The sequence below is a fragment of the Urtica dioica genome, chromosome 4 (assembly GCF_054948205.1).
Source record: "Urtica dioica subsp. dioica isolate 48M chromosome 4, U.dioica_male_clone48M_v1_H2, whole genome shotgun sequence".
Classification (NCBI taxonomy): Eukaryota; Viridiplantae; Streptophyta; class Magnoliopsida; order Rosales; family Urticaceae; genus Urtica; species Urtica dioica.
This window is the reverse complement of record NC_142759.1, coordinates 6,820,835-6,838,175: the sequence shown is the minus strand read 5'-3', so window position 1 is coordinate 6,838,175 and position 17,341 is coordinate 6,820,835. Positions and strand designations below refer to the sequence as shown.

Here is a 17,341-nt window from a genome sequence, read left to right as displayed (position 1 = left end):
TTTTTGTGCCTGGCTTGGTGTTTTAGGGAGATGGTTTTCCTTGGGGTGTGTTGTATGCCTTTTTTTGCTATTTTGGTGGTTTTAGTGAGTAAGTCACGTGGGTGGGGGGATTGCTTATTTTTCCTTTTTGGGATGGTTGGTTCAAGGCCAGATGAGAAGGAGAGATTGTCGATGGTGATAGGTTCCAGGTGGTTGGATTGGGAATTATTGGCTGAGAGGAAATGAGGCTGATTAAGAGGGCAAGAGATAAGGGTTGGGCTTGTGTTTGGTGGGTCAGTCATGATTGGGAATTGGGGAAAAATGGGCCCACGAGTGGGTTCATTAACGAGGGTAGTGGAGATAGGGACTTGGGAATTGGAGTCTATGCTGGCTTCATTGGGTTTGGAATTTGGGGCATTAATTGGAGGGTTTGGGTTTTCGATGGAGTGTGGTGCGCCAGGATTGGTGGCGAGCGGCGGTGCTTGGTTTTGGTGATTGGTGGTTTTGGACTGGGTCGGAGGTGCAGCGGCCGCGTTTTGGCTGGTGAGGTGGGTCGGAGTCTGAGCGGGGGAGCGGTCCTTGGCTTCAGATTGATTGTGTGGAGAAGGATTTGCAATCACCTGCGAAGTGGTGTTTTGGGCTTTGGTGTAAGAGCTAGCTTCGAAGCAGTTTTGTGGGGATGGGGAGCTGCGGAGCCATGGGCCAAACAACGGCACAGCCTTCAAATGATCGTCGAGAATGGTGGCAAGCGGCTCTGAACAGTTCCGATTGTCGTGGCCTAATTTTCCGCAGGTGAAGCACATGTAGGGAAGCTTTTCATAGTGAAATTGAATCCAGGTTTTTGTGTTTTGAATGGTGATAAATCTTCCTGGGTATAAGGGTTTTTGGATTGAGATATTGACTTTGAATTTGATGTAATTTTGGAATAAAACTTGCTCCAGATTATCAGTTTTCAGGTGGGCGATATCTCCTGCGGCTGAGACGATTTTTTGGATATTTTTTGGAGTGAGAAGCTTTGGAGGAATGTTGGAGACCCTGCCCCACAGCGGCATCTGGTCGAGGTTAACAGATTGCCATTCCCCGGAGTCCGGCCATGGAGCGAGGGTGATGAATCCATTGGAGAACAGCCAAGGGTGACGGTTGAGGATAGCAGAACAGGTGGGTTTATCTTTGAATTTGGCTTTGAAAATAGTGGAGTATTGGTTTGCAGTAAGTATGTGAAGCTGCCAGCTTGGTCCTGGACACCACATACGATCAAGTTGGGCGTGAAGGAGAGGCTTGTTTGTGGGTTTGCGAGTTGTAATTTTTCCGAGGAGAATAGTGTTGGTTGAGGCAGAGATGGTGCCATCTAATTCCCACTCATCCTCAGAGTCATCATGGACAGCAAGGGATGTGGTCTGGTTTATCAGCTCATCTACTGTGGAAGACATGGTGGAGGCTCTACTCAGAGAGGAAGAAGGGAGGCTCTACTCAGAGAGGATTTCTTTCTTTGTTTGCTTCAATTTTTATATTTTCTTCTAAGACTCTAAAAACTTTCCCAAATATTAATTTTTTGGGATTAACATTTTTTTTGAGGGACTTGGACGTGAATACCACATTTTTTTAGAGCAGTAGACTTCTACGCCTAACTTAAGTTAATTTTTTAATCTATATATAATGTTAAATTACATATAAATATGAGATATTAGTAGAATGAAAACATATATTAAAAAAAAAACATGAAAGAGGATACAAACCTATAATTATAAAAGAATGACCCATGATATTTTATCGGTTTTTTTAATTGTAGTTATTTGGGAATTGAATCCTAAAAATTGATGTATATTTTGTCTATTGTGCTCAACGCAATCCAATGAAATGTCCCTAAAATGTTTGGCGCTTTTGGTTTCATACACCTATGGGATTTGCGCTCGCTCAATTAATCTTAAGAATTTTATAATTTCAAACGACAACTCTATCTTCAAACGACGTAGTGAATATTCCCCGAATCCGGGTCTAAAGTCGAAAACTTTCACCAACCAAACCGAACACCATTCGAAAACGACACAGCAACTTTTCACACACACATCACTATAGATACTATAAATTAAGCGCAGATAGTTTCAGATCTTTGCCACCAAACCAAAGTAAAGGAGCAGCAAACCTCTTCTTCTTCTTCTTCTTCCCTTTTCTCTCTCTCTCTGTAGCCCTATTCGCCGCCATGGCAATGGCAAGCTCGCCAAACTCGCTCCTCCTCCACAAAGCCCCAACCTTTACCATCAAAACTCCACCCAAACCCTTCTTCTCCGCCGCGACGCCGCCGAAGCGGATCTCCATCACCGCCCAGGCCCAAACCCTAACGACGCAATCTCCGGCGACCCCGCAGTCCAGCACCAACCGCCTCTACAACTTCGCCGCCGGCCCGGCGACTCTGCCGGAGAGCGTCCTCCTCAAAGTCCAGTCCGAGATGTACGACTGGCGCGGATCCGGAATGAGCGTGATGGAGATGAGCCACAGAGGGAAAGACTTCCTCTCAATCATCCAGAAAGCCGAATCCGACCTCCGATCCCTCCTCGGAATCTCCGACGACTACGCCGTCCTCTTCCTCCAGGGCGGCGCGACCTCCCAATTCGCCGCCGTGCCGCTCAACCTCTGCTCCCCGGAAGACCCCGTCGATTTCGTCGTCTCCGGATCTTGGGGCGACAAGGCCTTCAAGGAAGCCCAAAAGTACTGCAAACCCTCGGTGATCTGGTCAGGCAAATCGGAGAAATACACAAACCTCCCATCCTCATTCGCCGATCTCCCACAGAACCCGAACGCCAAGTACCTCCACATCTGCGCCAACGAGACGATCCACGGTGTCGAATTCAAGGACTACCCAGAGCCGCGAAACTCCAATAACATCCTCGTCGCAGACATGTCCTCCAACTTCTGCTCGAAACCCGTGGACGTGTCCAAGTTCGGGCTGATCTACGCGGGAGCGCAGAAGAACGTGGGTCCGTCGGGAGTAACAATCGTGATCGTGAGGAAGGACCTGATCGGAAAGTCCCAATCTTCGACGCCGGTGATGATGGACTACAAGACCCACGCGGACAACGCCTCGCTGTACAACACCCCGCCGTGCTTCCCGATCTACGTGTGCGGTCTCGTCTTCGAGGACTTGCTCGAGCGAGGCGGGCTCGCTGAGGCGGAGCGGAGGAACGAGGAAAAGGCGGGGATTTTGTACGACGCGGTGGCGGGCAGCGGGGGTTTCTACAGGTGCCCCGTGGCGGGGGCGGTGAGGTCGCTCATGAACGTGCCGTTCACGCTCGAGAGGCCCGATTTGGAGGCCGAGTTTGTGAAAGAGGCCGCGGCCGAGGGAATGGTTCAGCTCAAGGGACACCGATCCGTCGGAGGTATGAGGGCTTCGATTTACAATGCCATGCCATTGGCCGGGGTTCAGAAGCTCGTTGCGTTCATGAAGGATTTCCAGGCCAGGCATCCTTGAAGAACAACAAGCTTTGTTTCTGTTTTCGATGATGATTTTTTGAGAATTTGGTGTCACTGTCTGATCTTTAGTCTGCTGTTTTGTTTTTGTTTTTGTTTTTTTGTCTCGATCATTCTTAAGGCGGGAATAATCTGTTTTAAGCCCATTTGTTGTTGGAATGGGAAGAATGACTTTGGTGTATTTTCTGTTCAAATTTTGAAGATGTTGTAAGTGTAGTATTATCTTGTTTTAGTTTAGGGGAGGGGATAATTCTGAGAAAGTTTTGGTGTTTGTTGTGACTTGTGAGAACGGGAATGGATAGATCAATGCCAAGCCAATGCAGCAAAGGGCTGTTGTTTATTTATTTGCTTTGTGTTTGGGAAGTCTCAAAGTGATTGCAATCCTTTCTTTGACGTTGTACTTTCATATCGTATGGATTGTCCCGAGTTAGATTGATGAGTGACATAATGATACGAGTCTCGTTTTACCTTTGAAACAGCACTGATTGGCCTTGGTGAAAGTCCAAACTTAGTTAGCAATGGTCTGGTTTCAGAGGAACATGATTTATTCCGAATTTTCCCGACGCGTTTGAACTATGGATTGTGATATGAGATTTCATTTTTATGTCTCATCATGAACTGTGTGAGACTACCAGACTTATATAATAAATAAAAAAATTAAAAAAAATCACTCTGCATACCGTGCATTGATAAAGTTAAGATAGCACTATTAAGTGTGTCGTTATATACAGCCCCACCATCAAAGTAATTGACACAAAAAGACGGAAAATCAACGCCAAAAAGTATCCAAGTACAGATTATTCTGTGGTAATGTTTGTAAAATAAAATGTTCTTCGTTTGAGTATTCTTCTTCAGATAACACACTGTAAAATCGTCGCGTATATTTCACTCACTCTACAGCCATTGTCAAAAATCAAAGAATAAGCTTGGGTATGACACCCATCTCTCTATACTCTTGTCTCAGAATAAGTGGCTCTTTACAGTTTCTCAAGATACCCGAAAATGATGTTATAATACTACAAAAGACTATAATTTACTGCTCCAGAAGTTCTCCGTCCGCAGAGCTGAGATATTGCACTTGTTCTTTCACTCCTTGTCAAAGAGTGAGCAGACCGATTTGTGTATTAGGTTCGAGCAACATAAGAATTCATCGTACCTTCAACTAGCTATGTAAATGAAAATCTTGAGAAAAGAGACGGAGTAGTAGCTCCTGATGTATCGCCTGATGGGCTGGGAACAGCATCCATGGACGTTCGATAAGCTTGTTGACACTTTTGTATCTGCACTTGTCAAAAACAAACGAATATATGTAATTATGAACGGTTATAATCCTATTCAGCTTAAGATTTATATATATTTTACCTCGTCAGGGCTGAATTGAAGTAGCATTCCAACCACAGGCAGTAGAGCCTCCACTTCGCCTGTATTCCAAATTTACCCAAATCAAACTCCATTTTAGTACTCTTTGTATCTAAATAGACTTCTTTGATTGATGTTAAACAAAATTAAAAAAAAAACAAAAACCTGTTTCAAGAAGCTTTATAATGACGTTTTTCAAATACGTCAAATCAACCCCTTCCCTCTTCTGTTTTCTGTCCATGTTGCGAAGTTCTTCCTTAAGCATGGATTCCTATGAACGATACGTGAAGATAACAGACATCTTAAGGATTCGCCGCGCAGCGGACATAATCTATACAATATGACAAGGATTTATAGGTGTTGCTATACCTGTTGGCTATGGAGGCGATTCTCGCGTTCCAGCTCTTCAATCTCTTCCTGAAAAATCCACAAACGTTGGAAGTGTGTCGTGAAAATAATTTTTATGTCTAAAAATTGGGGTACATACTTGAAGCGCTTGAATGTGTCGTTGCGACTGTGCAAGCTCCTCCTCTCTCTGGGCTTGTTGTCTTGCCAAAATCTGTAATTCCACTCTCGAGTTTATTAAAAAAAAAAAAAGAATGGAATCCAAATCCATTTCGAAAAAATATGCGCCACTTGCATATTAGACTGTTTCAAATAAAATGCCAAGGCAGGATTCGGGAATTTAAAGTGAATCCTATTGACTGAGATAGGTTCCTAGAAACATGTTTTGGATTTTGTATAATCAGCTTTATATATATATATATATATATATATATATGTATGTATATATATAAGTATATATATATGTATGTATATATATAAGTATATATATATATATGTATGTATATAACTACCAGAATCTGTTGTTCTGCTCCAGCGACGTTCATATTATACGCATCGTTTTTATGAAAGCCTGAGAACACACAGTTTAATATATCTGTCTAAGTTAGCTAAGAAAAAAAACTACACAATCTATTATTTTTGGAAGTAGGAAAAAAATGGCACAGGGTTGGTTCTCATACCTGTGTTGTAATCACCATTATGGTTGGCCTGATGTTGTTTGTATCAATATATAATCAAAAGATTTTATGTGTTAGATGAAGTAAAAGAAAGAAATAGAGAGATAACAGAAAATAACATGCATAAGCGTTGCAGTGAACCTACTTTTGCTTTTGATTCTAAAGACCGATTAAGATTCTTAATTTCTTCTATAAGTCGAGAGATTTCGTTTTCTTTTTCTTCAATCAACTTGTCAGAGAGATTGCGAAATGAATTGTGCTCTTCCTGCAAATAAAGAACTTAGTCAGCAAAAAGTGTAAATAAATCATAGAGATTTCAAGCCAAAGGCAGCAAGAATTCTAGGCACACCTTCAATTTTTTATGACGTAATTTTAACTCTCCTAATTCCTTCTCTAGATCTTCACTAGAAGAGGCATCGCTCTGAATTTTAAGTGCATCATATCTCGCTGCAAATGCATTTGGACACGACGATGTTACATCTGGATTTTGATCCACAAGGAATTCAAAAGGCAAAATTAAAAGGGTAAAATGAATTATTTGATTTTACATTGCCACATCTCTTCCAAGTTACGAAGGTTCCTTTCCCAAGTTTCCCTATCTGATCGATTTCGTGCATTAGCTGAATCAAGCTTTGCTTCTAAGCCCTTGATCTGCTGCTTCACATCAGAAAGAGCTGCTTCTCTATTCCAGTGCGCACACACACACACAAAAATATATATTATATATATATATATTATAATGTCATCTTAGTTCATTAATCTCCTAATCCTTTGATAAAACAAAGCTGGTTACTGTTTTATTATCAATTAAAAAAAATGCATTTTTCTTCTTCTTTTTTTTTTTTTTTTTTTTTTACAGAATAAAGACTATTCCTTGACTAAGATATAGACAATATAAGGAAGGAAAAGGCTGGGGAATCCTACACATAAGACGAAGCAAAAAGGATTTACTAAAAATCAACTAGCCATCGAAATACAACAAAAAGAAGAAAAAGTATAGTAAATTGTGGACCAAAATCCTAATTTTCAGTTACACACCAAATTACCTTACTGCAAGTTCTTTACCATGGTTTACCATAGCAATCTCAAGATCTTGAAAGGCTTTATCTCTTTCAGCATATGCCGAAGAGACTTCCTTCTCTACCTCCTAAAAATCAGACAGACAATTCATCAGAAATACAGCTAGTTTTTTTTGTTATTATAATAAAAACTAATTGCCGTATAGACATGTACTTTAAGTGCTTCCTCAAGAGCTTTGACTTGCTCAGAGTCTCTGGCACCAGCCAGCTCTGCATCCTTCTTTTGCAGAAGCGAATGAGCACGGATTTTATATGAAGAAAATTCAGTTTCAAGGCGATTAATCTGCATGATTTAAATAAGGAAAATAATTTAGCAATCGGAAAACAGGGCAATTTCATATCGAGTGCTTGACAAATATTTCAATACAAACAAAGGAACATGCTGACCCTTGATGTGATTGGATGTTACAACAATATATATCATAGCAAAGGTTCATAACTTTTTGTTTACAGGACGTTCAACAGTGGAGGTCGCAAAAGCATATATTGACATGACAATTTTTTTCTTTTGTTCAATCTGCATGTCAAAGACACGGGCATAGAATATGTCTCTCCCAGAATTAGAAAAGCCATGTTAATTTCATTTCAACATTGCGAACTAGAAACCATTTCATGGAAACAAACTGATATGTTGCGTCTAGGACGAATCAAACCGGGGACTGATAAGGTCCCAAGAATCTCCCATACCACTAGACCAACCCCTTGGGGTTAGCGGAAACTCGTATATTAGTACCTCTTTTTTGGCAACTGCGAGTTCAGCATCTTTAGCATGAAGCACTTGAGCTTGCGAGGACATTTCTGACTCCAGTTGGCCTGATCCAACCAAAAAAGAGCATCACATCACATCACATCACATTATGCAAACATTATGAAATAAAATAGTACACAAAAGATGAGAGTATTACTTCTCATTTTAGCTACTTCGACCTCAGCACGTATAAAGTTATTTTCGGAAATTTCAAGTTTCGTCCTAAGAGCTTGAGATGTAGCTTCCCAGCTCTCTCTTTCTTTCTCCTGAAAGTACGACCATTCTTTGGCACTTGAGAAAAATTCAGTTTGAGAAATTCAAGGTTTCTTAAGATATGAGCTTGTTAAACAGTATACGTTGACCATCAAATATTAACCCAGGCCAAAGCAATCTATTGGTATTTAAAAAACTATAAATATAAATAAAAATCAGATCAAGAATTCATGACACCGTATAGAAGTCTTAAAGCGTACTTCAAGAAGTTTCAAAGCTCTGATTCAAGGATTAAACTGATTTCAAGTCATTCAATGTGCCTCATTGATGTTTAAGGGAAAAATATCACATCAAGAATATGCGACCCCATACTACTGGCTTTGAGCATACTTCAAGAATTCCAAGCTATAACTCAAGGATAAAACTGAAGTTAGTTTGAAGGGCATCAAACTTTTTAAGGAAAAAACTGGGCTGAAAAAAACATAGGGCGTCTGATGCACACATAAAAGAACCATAATAAACTAAGCGTTAAAATTTTTAAGCTTTAGGCTTGTGAAGTTGAAATCATACATGCTCATGCTTCAAGTGAGCAATCTCTCCTCTGACAGTTTCCACTGAAGCTCTAAGTCTTGCAGCTTCACCTGATGACGCTGCATCCATTTCTGCAATCTTCGATTCCTTCTCTGCAACCACCATCTGGAGGGAATTTGTTTTACAAGGATTGAAGATGATCTACTTTTTTGAAAGATTCAGAACCATCAAGCAACCAAGTATGTGCAGACAAAAAATTCCCAAAGAGAAATCTAGTGAAGAAAGCAAATAAAAACATCCAACCTTCTTTTTCACAAATAATGGCCTATTTTTGCAAACAAGCCTCTTCACCTATTTCATTGAGTAATATTCCATGTTGAGATTTAACATATTTGAGACTACTCCTAGTTAAATGAGCCTCAGCTTTAAACAACGTGCTCAAATAACCCACTTAATGTATACACACTCTTGAAGTGGTGTCAAGGAATACATCATTACATTTTAGCATGTTTATAGCAGATGGATCTTTGATGATATTAACAAAAAGGATATTAATTATTCAGAATACCAAGTTTCCCTTTTCCTATATATTGGATCAAGAGACCAATTTTGTTTATACTTTACACTACTACTAAATTATCAGTTCCATCACTTTTACATAAACATGAATGGACGTTATACAAACACCACTCACCTGCAGAGAAGAAATAGTTTCAGCAGCTTTTGTTCTGTCTGACAGTGCATCAGCAAGTTGGGCTTCCAAACTTTCCAAACTCTGAGAAAATGGAGATGAAGCATTTATAAATAAAATAAAAAGGAACATAAATTAAGATCGAGGCATTTTGAATCTTAAGTCAACCTTCTGATGTTTAGCAGAGAGTTCAGCTGTTGAAGCTACACGCTTTTCTTCAGCTGCTTGTAGCAACCCTTGCATATCTTCCAACATCTGATGTAACAAAATGCAGAGAGAGTTAAACCAAAACAGATAATCTACTCAACTGCTATGATGTTACACGAGGATTTACGAAAGGCTTTTCAAAGATTAATATGCAATTCAATCTACTTATAAACTAGGCCAAATAATTACACCCACTTAATATTTCCTTAGAAACAATACACAAACAAATGACAAACCCGGAGTTCTCAACAAGATAAAATGTGAATAATATACTTCTTTCCAGATTAGAGTTCCCGAGTAATTAAAGAATATCCACATAGCATAAGAAAAAATTTCAAGTAGCTCACCTGATCTTTCTCCAGAAGCGATTGTTGCAATGCCTCAAGAGCGCTCTCTTTAGGTTGCAATGAATGTCGCAGTTCCTCAACAGTGTCCCGAAGTCTGGGAATTGACATTTTATAAAATAATTATTTTAGAATTAGAAAATGCATGACACAGTTTTTTTTTCTTCTTCTTTTATGTTATTTATTTATAATTGGTAGGTTAAAGTCGGAAAGCATTTAAACAAGGGGATTACTTGTTGTTGGCACTTCTTAATTGTTGCCTGTCTGCGTCCATTGCTTTCAGCGCTTCATTCGCTTGTTGCCGAGTTCGCTCCAGATCTTGTTGCAACGCTGACTGCTGCGATACTGCTCTCTCAGCTGATTCACTAGCTTCACGAAATCGCAATTCTAGGTCATCCTTTTCCTGAAAATTACAATCTCCAAACAACATTCAAATTCAACTTCGGCGGGCAATCCTTAGATACACTTTCGAGTCTGATCCTGATTCAGGAATCAGGCATTTCAAAATTGTCCTACAATTGACTGACTATCACTGAGCTAGCAGCTTGAAAATAAGATCCAATGAGATGATGTAGATCATTTGCAAACCGTCCTGGGATTTTATCCAAAGGAAAATACTTGCAATATTGATTTACCTTTTGAACGTCTTGAATTCGCTGCTTGGCTCTTTTGTGAAGACGGTTTAATTTTGTGTCGAGCTCGGAGTACTTCTCATCGCGTTCTTTTATCTCCTGTTGTAATTTCTGTTGAGCTATGGAAAAAAAAAAAATACACACCAGTGGTGCGTATGCAGATTTAGAATTTATATTTATTCCATAAAAAAGCCATTTTTGGACTCATAACACAGTCTCCGTTTCATGTTCCTTTGCCACATAAAGTCCAAAACTTTTCATCAGAAATTATCTGCGCACGATCTTCCACTTGAAGAATATAAGTGCACACAGATTCTGCAGCTTTACATATGATCCACAAACCTCAGGGACGAGACTACTTTCTAACGATTCACGACACATCAACACAGACTTTTCTCACTTGCACAAAGAAAAACGACAAAAGGATAGACCCAGATAAAACCTGACCTTCAATGAGCTTCAAAGAAAGCTCCTGCGCTTTTGAATCTGCCTCGGAATGTGCCACTTGAAGATGCTTCAGAGCCTCCTCCGCAGCAATGCGAGTCTGTTTTTCTTCGGAAAGCTGTTTGTTCAACGAATCAATCGATTCTTGAAGTTCTTGTACGCCCTCACCTTCCTCCATTTTCTTGCATGATTCTCCTTCAGGTTGAGAATCTTTATTTCCTTCAAACTGGGAAATTAAATATTCATTTTGAAGCCTTAATTCCAATATCGTTTGTACGAGTTGATCGTGGTCATCGATTGAAGGCAAAGATCCCACGGCCACGCTGTTTTCTGATGCAATATCTCCATTAACGGACAAAAGTTTCTCATTGCTCACAGTTTCTTCCATCTGGGCTTCAAGGGTTTCACCCATATTCCCTTCTTCCACTTCTAGCAAACCCAACTTCAGATAAAAGAATAACCTGATTCTCTAACCTCTCAATTCTGTATTCTTCACCGAATAGGAATTCAAAAGAAACTCTTCTCGGATTGATTATATATAAACTGCAAGCAAAAAAAAAAAAAAAAAAAAAAAAAAACCTTCACTTAAAGACATACTCAAGACTGGAATATACTTGCTAAGGTTGAGAGAGAGAGAGAGAGTTCTCTAACACCTCGCATAAAAAAATGGTACCGAGTCAAATGCTTTGATGACTCAATTATGGCGAATCGCAAGCAAAACTACCGAAAATGTAGTGTATTTGTCTACACGAACAAATGTGATCAGATTTCACAGTGTATCAACAAGAGCTAGGTGAATCGTGGTGGATCTAATTATTGAAGAATTTCGACGATCGTAAACTTGGGCTAAACCTATCATGGATTTCTATATTACCTTAATTTACAGTGGTAGAAATAAACCAATTGAGAGATCTGAGAGAGAGAGAGCGACGGCGTTGGCAATGGCAGAGGCTTGGCAGTTGCGTCGTTGTTTTCGGTTGAGTTGTCGCACCGACCCGCCACAGAGGCCGGAGTACATCTGTCAAAGTTTTCTTTCTGTAAGGGTGTTTTTGTAAATTTGACCCAGCTTTGTTTTCGATGGGCTATTTCTGTTTTCAGCCCAATGCAATCCGGGTTATTTCAAATAGCGGAAAGCGGAGATTACTTTAGCTATCATATATTCAGGAAAAATTATAAAGGTAACGGTTTTAGGGTGTAACATTTCTAAAATAACAGCTATTTTAAGTCCTTTAAAAACAATAATTTTTCAAACTGTAAACATTTTTTTTTTATAAATAAAATTGTGACAGTTAATATAGTTAAATAGATTCCAAGAGAGTAAAAGATTTTAAAAAAAATAATAAACATAAAAAAACAACAAAAAATTGGCTACGTAAACCACCTAAACTATAGGAATTGTAAATTAGCCAACCTTTAGTAAATATTTTGTAAATAATCAATTTGCTTACGTGGCAGCCTAATAATTACATTTTTTTTACATGTTTGGCTGGATTAAATAAGTATTTTATTAATATGTTAATAAGTTAACTTGGCTATTTACAAGAAATTAACGAAATGTGGGCTATATCTCAATTCACTATAACCGTGCGGCTATATAACTTAATAACCCTAAAAACAATTCAAGAACGGACTCTTTCGAGAATTTACACTATATTAAAAGCCTATTTCGAGAATTTTGACTTTTCATTTTTATTAATAGTATCTCATTTTCTTCTCGTAATACTTTATTTTCTTTTTTAAATTTTTAATTAATTTTTTAATAATTTTATTTAATATAACGGTAAAATCACGATCTTCAAATGTTTATAGACTTTTCCCATACTTTTAATAAATAATTCAACATATATTATTAGTCAATAAATCTAATAAGCATTACTGAATTTGTTCAATCCAATAAGTCTGATGAGTATTGATTAAGCCACGTTAATATTTTTTTTAAAAATACCTATTGTTGTATTTTTCGCATTAAATAATAAATTCATATAAATATATGCAATCTAAAAAAAAAAATTAACGCCATCGGATTGGTTTAGTTCAATCCAATTGTACGATTATCAAAAACCAAATAAAGCTGACTTGCGGTTTAGGTTAGTTATAGTTCAAAATTCTTCGGATTTGGATTTTGATAAAATGGTTTATAAAAATGCAATTTAATTTGAATAATCAGATTACTTGGTCAGGTAGTTGTCATTAAACTCATTTCCAAATCTCAAAGTGCCACTTATCATTCTTCATTGTGCATATGATGTATTATATTGAAGAAACATATGGTTTAAGGCAAAACTAACACTGTTACTAAAATTTGTGCAAAAAAAGTGATATAACTTAAAATATTCTCAAAAAATTTGAAATGTTTGTAGATATAGGGTTTGGACCTATCTTCCTCTCCGCCGCCTCGAGTCGCCAGACGCCGCTCTGGATTCCAACGGTGTGGTGGTTACGATCTGGGGGTGCGACGACGGTGGCATCGATTTTGAGCCTTGAGCGAACCCCCAAAGATAACATTTTTTTATTCTCGGCTGCGAATCCTTTATCCATTTTTTTTGTTCTTTGTCTCAATCTCACTTTGGTGTGTTTTTCGGCTTCGATTCGGATGTTTTGGAGTGAACCTGCTCCGATGACGCCTCGCAGCAGAGATGGAGGCATGTTTTTATGGGCCCTTGCCCCACTTTTGGCTTCGGTGGTCATTACTCGTTGATCCGAAAAATAAGGGATATGTATTTCTTTGTTGTGCAAATCAATTTATGGTGTGAAGCGAGATAATCGGTCCTCCTCTGTCTGGGGTTATTTTTTACAAGTATTCGGGTTGCAGAAGAGCCGTCACTGATGCTGGCGTGGTTGGTTTCGAGAGATCTCCAATGGTGATCCCCCACAATTTCAGAGTCTATCGTTGTCGTACCGTCATTCTCGTAAATCTGAAGTTTTTGCGTATCTCAGTTATGGTGGAAGCCTTCAATCGCTATACCTCAAATTTCTTTCTCGGCGGCTCTCTCTCTCGTCGGCGGAGGATCCCCTCTCCGATCGGCGTATCCAGGAATCGTTCATGCTCCCGATGGTGTAGAATGAGGGTTTCAATTTTAACAGCTCCTTGGAGTCCGCCTTCCTCGGTCTCATCCGTCGATCCCGGTTATTTTGTTCCATTTGGCGAGGGATCGTTTGATGCTCTCAAGGTTTGCTTTCTGCCCCTCGGTGATTTTGCGATGACGTTTGGGTTAGGGGTGTAAAAAAATTGACCGAAAATTGATTAAACCGATAATCGAACCGATCCGGAACCGAAATTCGGTGCCATGTCATCAAACCAAAAAATTGGTTCGGTTAACCGAAACCAAATTAAGAATCGGTTCGGTTATCGGTTTTGAAAATCCAAAAATTCGGTTATCGGTTATTTAACCGATTTTTTTTATCCAGTTTTGAAACCGGATAACCAGTTTTAAAACCGGATAACCGATTTTAATCGGTTAACCGATTTGAACCGGATAACCGATTTGGATAATTGTAATATCTTTAAAACTGATTAATTAAGTTTTAAAACGGTTATAAAATCGGTTATCGGTTTTACAAAACCGGTTAACCGAATTTTCGGTTAACCGATTTTCGGTTTTGGATCAATTCGGTTCGGTCATTGGTCCAAAATTTTCAAAACCGAAAATTCGGTTTCGGTTTTCAAATTGGTTCAAAACCGAACCGATTTCACCCCTAGTTTGGGTGGATTTGCGGTTGTTTTGGGTAATGGGTATTTGGGTTGTTTCGGATTGGTCTCCAACAGATTTTATTTTATTTAGAGTTTGGTGTTTAATGGTTTTTGTTGTAATCTAGATTTTATTTGGCTTGTTAGTATTCTAGACGTTGTTGGTCTGTCCACTTTTCTTGAGTGGTTTTCATGTCTTATATATGTCTTTGATTTCTTCAGGATTTTTAGTTCGAGTCATCTGTTGATATTTTGGCGGCACAAATTCTCGAACGTCTTCCTCTATGATGGGAGGTTTTTGAACGTTTTGATTCATTAATTAACCTCGAAGAGTAATTGAAATGAGCCATTATTATGCTCGATTGATAGTGTGATCAATCTTCCTATTGTCGGATGATGTGCATTCACTTGTTAGTTTTGAATCTCTATCGTTTTGGAGTTTTTTTTTTTATGTTTTTTTTTTTTTGACAGAAGATATTCTAAATTTTTACACTCTTAAGTGATATACCTTCAATGAAACCTCGGGCTATCTTAAAAAAAAAAAAAAAGGAAGAAGAAGAAGCATATGGTTGATTGTATTACTGTGGAATCTTATGCTTTCTTTTAACAACACTGATTGCAATCACAGGCACATGGATGTACACAAATAATTGAGAATGTCTCTAGTCGCTTATATGGACCACATTCGAACCCATATATTACAATAATACATACACGAGTTCGTTCAAAATTCAACTCCGCACTTCACGAATTTTGAGGCTTAAAAAGGCGGTACTTTATTGTTTTGGAACCATTATTGAAGAGTCATTTATATCATTATTGCTATGCCCCCCATTTCACTCCAGGTTTATAAAACATTGCAGGCGAAGTATCTCCACAAGAACAAGTATATAACACAATTAATTTTGATAAAAAAATATATAATACAATTCCTTTACGGTAAAATAATATCCACGTAATAACAATATTTAAGTCCTACGACAAGGAAATAGTTCGAATCTAATTTAGATGACACTACTTCTTCATTCTTCATTTTTGTGAGGTCTCCTTTTACGTGTAAATGTAGTTCATTAAATATAGCAAAATATTCTAGCATTGAAGTAATTTGTTTAAAAGTGCTCAATATAATACGTGTGAATAAAAAAAAGAAAAAAAAAAAAATATTTACAAATACAATAGGGACATATTTTATCAGGCCTCTTAAGAGTATGTTGCCTAAATTTTCCTTTGTATCTCATACGGCATATTTCTCAAATTTATCTTACATTTGGTTCTGATTGATTTGAATTATCAAATAATTCAACTATTTAAAAACCTCATATTAATTAATTTATTAATTGCAACACCAACTTATCAACAACATAATATTACCCTAATACTAGAAGAAATAAAAAAAAACTTTCGCCATAATCTCACTTATTAAGAATTTTCTATTAAATTCAAGAATTATCTCTAAATCATTTTTGAGAGAGTTGGGCATGTAGTCATATTTAAACATCATACGTTAAAATTTTAGCCTAATTATTTAAATTTTTAAAAAATAGTATAAATTAAATAAGACACATGCGTACGTCATTTACGATCTAATTACTTAAGTATCATGTCAAATTTATATATTCACACTCTTTAAAAAACAAAGCGTGAACTAATATACATTACGATAAAAATGACTTTTACTAGTTAAACAAACCCTTCACCATTAAGATTACAAAGTCTATTTTTTGATAAAGCACTGATATAGACGAGTGAGTCCTACCTCCTATCCAACGTCAAAATGAAATATAATTTATTGCGTCTTTTTCCTAAAAAAAAGAGAAATTGCCTCATTTGCCACTAATTTTATAATTTTTTCCCACTTTCCACCAAAAGACTAATTTTTCCCAAAATGCCACCGAGATATCAACATTGTTGACATCTATGTCAACAATGTTGACAACTCATAGTGAAGCGCAAAAATAGATATCAACATTGTTGATATAGATGATGACATTTTGAGAAAAATAAATCTTTTGGTGAAAAATGAGAAAAAATTATAAAATTGATGACAAATAGGACAATTTCTCAAAAAAAAAAAAAGAAGCACTATAGTCTTTCCTAAAAACAATAATTTATTGCGTCCAAGAAACGAATACAAAATCTGGACGTTCGATTACTGCAATATAAAAGCACTGAGAATATGCAACGATTAGGATGAGAGTATGGAAAATTCAATCACATTCACAACTAGAAGAGGAAAAGTATCAATCACAAAATGAGCAGTGACTGTGCAGTCCCCACTCTCAAGTCCCATCATCACCCATGATCGCATTATTTGTTTCAAGACCAAGTTTTAAGTGTTAACTACCACAAATCAAACAAAATAAAAAGCTTCCCAATATTGATATATCGAGACTTTAATTTCCCAACATCCAATTTTCATCATTACCATATCATTTTATGAAAACACATAAGTTTTCAGTTCAGCAAATTATAATAAGTGGCTACATGTTGAAATTTAATAATGGCTTTGACCTTGTAAAGTGAGTAAGTCATCTCAAATTCTTTCTCTCTCTCTCTCACCCCACACACATACAATAATATAGTATTATAGGCTCGTCTCTTTCTGGCCAAAAGGCATATATGATAACTTTGAGAAAGAGACATGAAAAGAAAAGAAGCGGATGCAGTTTATTTTATTTTTATTCACGAGAACAACAAAGACCACATAACCGTTCATATACATAACAGCCATTCATGTTGCGCTTTGTTTATTAGCATTAATATAAACAATTTAGCAAGAGTGACACGGTTAGGATGTAAATATATATGTGTGTATATATAGGTTCTACACGCCACAGTGCAGTTTCATATTGACCACTCTCCAACACACCAACACACCAACACAAAACCGTTTATTCCATCGAAGCGACTCAGTTCCCAAGAAAAAAAAAGAGGAAATA

The 17,341-nt window shown here is 37.7% G+C and overlaps 2 protein-coding genes across 2 annotated transcripts; one reads left to right on the top strand and one right to left on the bottom strand.

Moving 5' to 3' along the window:
- Positions 1 to 2,097: 2,097 nt before the first annotated feature.
- Positions 2,098 to 3,788, top strand: LOC149399838 (phosphoserine aminotransferase 2, chloroplastic-like). The gene has a single exon (XM_089612796.1). It carries the CDS (start codon positions 2,180 to 2,182, stop codon positions 3,443 to 3,445), a length of 1,266 nt encoding a protein of 421 aa, XP_089468922.1. The 5' UTR covers positions 2,098 to 2,179; the 3' UTR covers positions 3,446 to 3,788.
- A 382-nt stretch (positions 3,789 to 4,170) lies between these two features.
- On the bottom strand, positions 4,171 to 11,134 carry ATGRIP (Golgi-localized GRIP domain-containing protein). The gene is made up of 21 exons (XM_089611931.1): positions 10,718 to 11,134; positions 10,274 to 10,389; positions 9,872 to 10,041; positions 9,642 to 9,735; positions 9,256 to 9,342; positions 9,091 to 9,171; positions 8,436 to 8,561; positions 7,810 to 7,918; positions 7,638 to 7,717; positions 7,059 to 7,187; positions 6,872 to 6,972; positions 6,374 to 6,507; positions 6,175 to 6,272; positions 5,971 to 6,090; positions 5,829 to 5,856; positions 5,661 to 5,719; positions 5,291 to 5,362; positions 5,173 to 5,220; positions 4,969 to 5,074; positions 4,807 to 4,865; positions 4,171 to 4,724 (listed from the first exon to the last, which is right to left on the bottom strand). Exons 1-21 carry the CDS (start codon positions 11,124 to 11,126, stop codon positions 4,611 to 4,613), a joined length of 2,340 nt encoding a protein of 779 aa, XP_089468057.1. The 5' UTR covers positions 11,127 to 11,134; the 3' UTR covers positions 4,171 to 4,610.
- Positions 11,135 to 17,341: the final 6,207 nt, after the last annotated feature.